Source organism: Aphelocoma coerulescens, unplaced genomic scaffold (genome assembly GCF_041296385.1).
Source record: "Aphelocoma coerulescens isolate FSJ_1873_10779 unplaced genomic scaffold, UR_Acoe_1.0 HiC_scaffold_60, whole genome shotgun sequence".
NCBI classification, from domain to species: Eukaryota; Metazoa; Chordata; class Aves; order Passeriformes; family Corvidae; genus Aphelocoma; species Aphelocoma coerulescens.
Genome location: NW_027183949.1, coordinates 315,554 through 319,814, shown reverse-complemented (window position 1 = coordinate 319,814; position 4,261 = coordinate 315,554). Strand labels below are relative to the sequence as shown.

The 4,261-nt window shown below is 61.3% G+C and overlaps 1 protein-coding gene across 1 annotated transcript; it reads left to right on the top strand.

Annotated features, from left to right (window-relative positions):
- Positions 1 to 2,872: 2,872 nt before the first annotated feature.
- On the top strand, positions 2,873 to 3,805 carry LOC138102020 (olfactory receptor 14J1-like). The gene has a single exon (XM_068999772.1). It carries the CDS (start codon positions 2,873 to 2,875, stop codon positions 3,803 to 3,805), a length of 933 nt encoding a protein of 310 aa, XP_068855873.1.
- The last annotated feature ends 456 nt before the right edge of the window (positions 3,806 to 4,261 follow it).

Below are 4,261 nucleotides of genomic sequence, written 5' to 3'. Positions count from 1 at the left end.
TGAGCCAACTTGTGCAGCACTTGGGCCACGGCTGCTGTCCCTGGCCCTGAGGCCAGCAGGAGACAAGTGACCCTTGCAGCCCTGGGGCCTCAGTGCCTCCTTGTCCCTGCTCAGCAGCCTGGCAGGGGCCGCCCCATGGTGCTGCCCTGGGCACTGCCCATCCCCACATCCCAGTGCCCCGGCAAGAGCCCTGAGCACTGAGGGAGGGACAGGATCTGCCTTGCCAGGGGCTGGGGCTCAGGCCTTGGCCCTTTGCATTCCTCAAACACATCCAGCTTTGCTCAGCATCAGAGACACCTTTCCCTTGTTTGTCCCCCCCTGTCATCACTGCCTGCAGTGTTCTGCTCTGACTGGAACCTGGGGACACTTTCTCAGTCCTGTCCCTCAGTGGCACCCATTAAAACTTCAAGAAACTTCAGTGTTTCAATTTAACTTTGAGTTGTTGAGAAGTATTTTGGACACATTCTCCGGGACTGAGACCGATGTAAACAACACCAGAGCCCCGAGAGGGTCATTACAGTCCTTGTGCTGTGTCTGTGCTGCTGAGCTGGGCTGGGCTTCTGGCACAGAGGCAGCTCCTGGCAACCATAAAGACATTTCTCCCTATGAGCAGCTCCTCTCCCAGCCCAGCAGGGCTGAGGGCACTGCCTGCAGGTGCCTGAGAGGAGTGAAGTAGACAGAGGCTTAAAGCAGCTGGAAGGACAATTCTGAGCTTATTCATGGAGAAATCTTCACCACTCCTGACACAGTGAGCCTCTGGCTGCAGGGATCCTCTAGAGCTGGCCCATGACAGGACTGCCATGGCTGTGAGGATGGCTCTGCTGCCGTTCCTGCTTTGGGGGAGGATGTGCTGCAGAGCGGGGCTGCCCTGGGCACCGTCAGAGGGACAGGGCAGGACGGCTCCTGCTGCCAGGGCCGGCTGCAGGCTCTGAAGATGGGCAGCAGCCAGGGGTGCCCAGGGCTGTCCTGCAGAGCAGCTCCTGCAGCCCTGAGGGCTCTTTGCCAGGCCAGGGCATCTGCCACCTGCCAGGGGCAGCTCTCAGCCTGCCTGGGAGCTCCCCATGGGCGCTGGAGGGGAGCTGTGGCTGCAAGGAGTGACTGCTGCAGGGCAGGTCCTGCTGCTGTGGAGAGGCTGCTGTGGGGGCCAGGGCTGCTCCGAGCTCCAGCTCATGCCCAGCTCATTTCTGAGGGGACTCTTCATGAGCACATTCAGGGCATGGGATTCCTGCTTGAGTCTCTGCTTTCCTCAGTCTGTGCTCCCACTTCTCCCAGGCTCAGCTTGGTGGGAATGGAAACTCAGCTGTGCAGGGCAGAGCAGGGCCTGAGGCTCTTAAACCATCCCGCCGAGGATTCCTGGGAGCCTCAGCAAGTGCCTGCACCTCGCCAGCCTCCAGATGCAGCCAGCATCACCTTTCCATGGTGCCCAGGCCCGGGGGAGCTGTTCTTTAATCGCCGCAGCCCCGAGCGGCTGCCGGGCAGGGCTGGCCCAGGGGCTGGGCTGGGCTCCGGCAGCAGCGGCAGGGACGGAGCCCGGGCCGCAGGAGCAGCTCCCGGCTGGGCCAGCTCCAGCAGCAGAGCCGTGGGCAGGGAGGGAGGGAGGCAGCGCTGAGGGCAGCCCTGCTGAGGGGAGCTGTGGCAGCTGCCGGCGCTGCCCTGCAGTGCAGACACCGCCCTGAGCAGCGCAGCTCCGGTGTCCCCTCGCAGCCAGCACAGCCCTCAGCCCGGGGGCTCGGGGCCCTCAGCCCGGGGGCTCGGGGCCCTCAGCCCGGGGGCTCGGGGCCCTCGGTGCCCTCCTGGGCCGGCAGAGCAGCAGCAGAGATGAAGGGCATCTCTGCGGCCACGGGCCCGTTCCTGCTGCCCGGGGCCTGAGGGCGACTGTCCTGCCCTGGTGCTGCCCGGGAGGGGCTGGGCAGCGCTGGGCAGGGAAAGGCTTTTCCTCAGGGCCCGGCTCTCTCTCCTTGCCCTGCTCAGCTGCTCCTGGCGCTGCTGAGGGGCTCTCTGGGAATGGCACTTCCAGCTGCAGGCTCAGGCCCAGCCCTGGGGCTCCTCCTGTGCAGGCTGAGCACAGCAATGGGGTGTCCCAGCTCCCTCTGCCCCGGGAGCTCTGGGCAGGCCGGGCTGGGAGGCTGGCAATGAGCCGGCTCTCCTCCAGCAGTGCCATGGACAGGAGCCTCGCTGTGCCCTCGGGATGCCATCTCAGCTGTCAGCTGCCTTCCAGGGGACACTGGGGCCGGGAGTGTCCTTGGCCAGCAGTGGGGCTGAGACTCTGAGAAAGGCTGAGCCACTTTGCTCTGCTGTGGCTCCCTCTGCTCTCAGCTGTGCCAGGCTGATTTTCAGGGGAACACAGTGACTGCCCTCGATCTCAGGAAGGGCAGCTGGGGACAGATGGAGCGACAGAGCAGCTCCCCTCACCCTTCACTGAGTTACAGCCAATGCTCTTGCATTGCTCAGCTCTCTCTGCTCTCCCTGGGCACAGCAGGAAACCCTCTCAAAGTGCCTTTGGCCATCACCGTTCCTTGGCCCTGGCACAGGAGATGCTGCCCAGCTCCTCTGCCTCAGGAGCAGTTCTGTTTGACAAATTCCAACCCCAGGACTGGCCCCTGTCCCCCTGTCCCATGACCCCACTGCTGCAGAGCAGAGCTGATTCCTCGGTGTCCATGGGCACAGCCCCTGCTCGTCACGGCAACAGGGCCAGATCCCAGCAGAGCTCCAGGCACGGGGCTGAGGGAAGGGCTCTGAGAAAAGGAAAATTGGGTGGCACAGAGTGTCAGGGGCAGGGCTGGGAGAAAGGGCTTGGGCATTGCTCAGGAAAGTCTCTCCTGACTTGTCACTGTCTCCTCCTAGAACAGATGCCCATGGCCAGAGGCAGCAAATGTCCAACAGCAGCTCCATCAGCCACTTCCTCCTGCTGGCATTGGCAGACACGCGGCAGCTGCAGCTCCTGCACTTCTGCCTCTTCCTGGGCATCTCCCTGGCTGCCCTCCTGGCCAACGGCCTCATCATCAGCGCCGTAGCCTGCGGCCAGCACCTGCACAGCCCCATGTTCTTCTTCCTGCTCAACCTGGCCCTCACCGACCTGGGCTCCATCTGCACCACTGTCCCCAAGGCCATGCACAATTCCCTCTGGGGCACCAGCCACATCTCCTACTCAGCATGTGCTGCTCAGGTGTTTTGCTTTGTGTTCTTCATTTCAGCAGAGTTTTCCCTCCTCACCGTCATGTGCTACGACCGCTACGTGTCCATCTGCAAACCCTTGCACTACGGGACCCTCCTGGGCAGCAGAGCTTGTGCCCACATGGCAGCAGCTGCCTGGGCCAGTGCCTTTTTCTATGCTCTGCTGCACACGGCCAATACATTTTCCCTGCCCCTGTGCCAGGGCAATGCCCTGGGCCAGTTCTTCTGTGAAGTCCCACACATCCTCAAGCTCTCCTGCTCGCAATCCAACCTCAGGGAGCTTGTGCTTATTGTGCTGAGTGCTTTTCTGTATTTTGGCTGTTTTGTGTTCATGGTTTTCTCCTATGTGCAGATCTTCAGGGCCGTGCTGAGGATCCCCTCTGAGCAGGGACGGCACAAAGCCTTTTCCACGTGCCTCCCTCACCTGGCCGTGCTCTCCCTGTTCCTCAGCACTGCAGCATTTGCCTACCTGAAGCCCCCCTCCATCTCCTCCCCATCCCTGGATCTGGCCCTGTCAGTTCTGTACTCGGTGGTGCCTCCAGCCCTGAACCCCCTCATCTACAGCCTGAGGAACCAGGAGCTCAAGGCTGCAGTGTGGACACTGATGGCTGGACCATTTAAGAAACATTAAACTGGTTGCCAATTTTTGCAAATCACTTGTAATAAAACTCGTCTTTGATAGTTCTACTTGGTTTGGTTCTGGGGTTATTTTCTCTGCCTTCAGTAATTTATTGTTGTCCACAAAGCAAGGGCAATATTTCTTCCATTTCTCATTTTGTTTCTCTGCACCTTGGCTGTGGCCCCAGACTGTGTCAATGAGGAGCTGTGCTCTCGCTGCCTTTAAATGAACTCAAGGATCTGCCAGCAAAGTTTCCAGCAGAGATGCCCCTTTAGTTGCCTTCTGTGGAGCTGCAGCAGCAATGTCTGTGTGCAGAGCTGGGGGCAGATCAGGGGGGCACAGCAGCTGTGCCCAGGAGCAGCAGCCCTTGGTGCTGCCAGTGCTGCTCCCGTGCCACTGCCCCGCTGCCCTCCTGCCCCTGGTGTTGCTGCAGGGCCTGAGTGCTCTGGGGCTCGCTCCCAGCCCTGG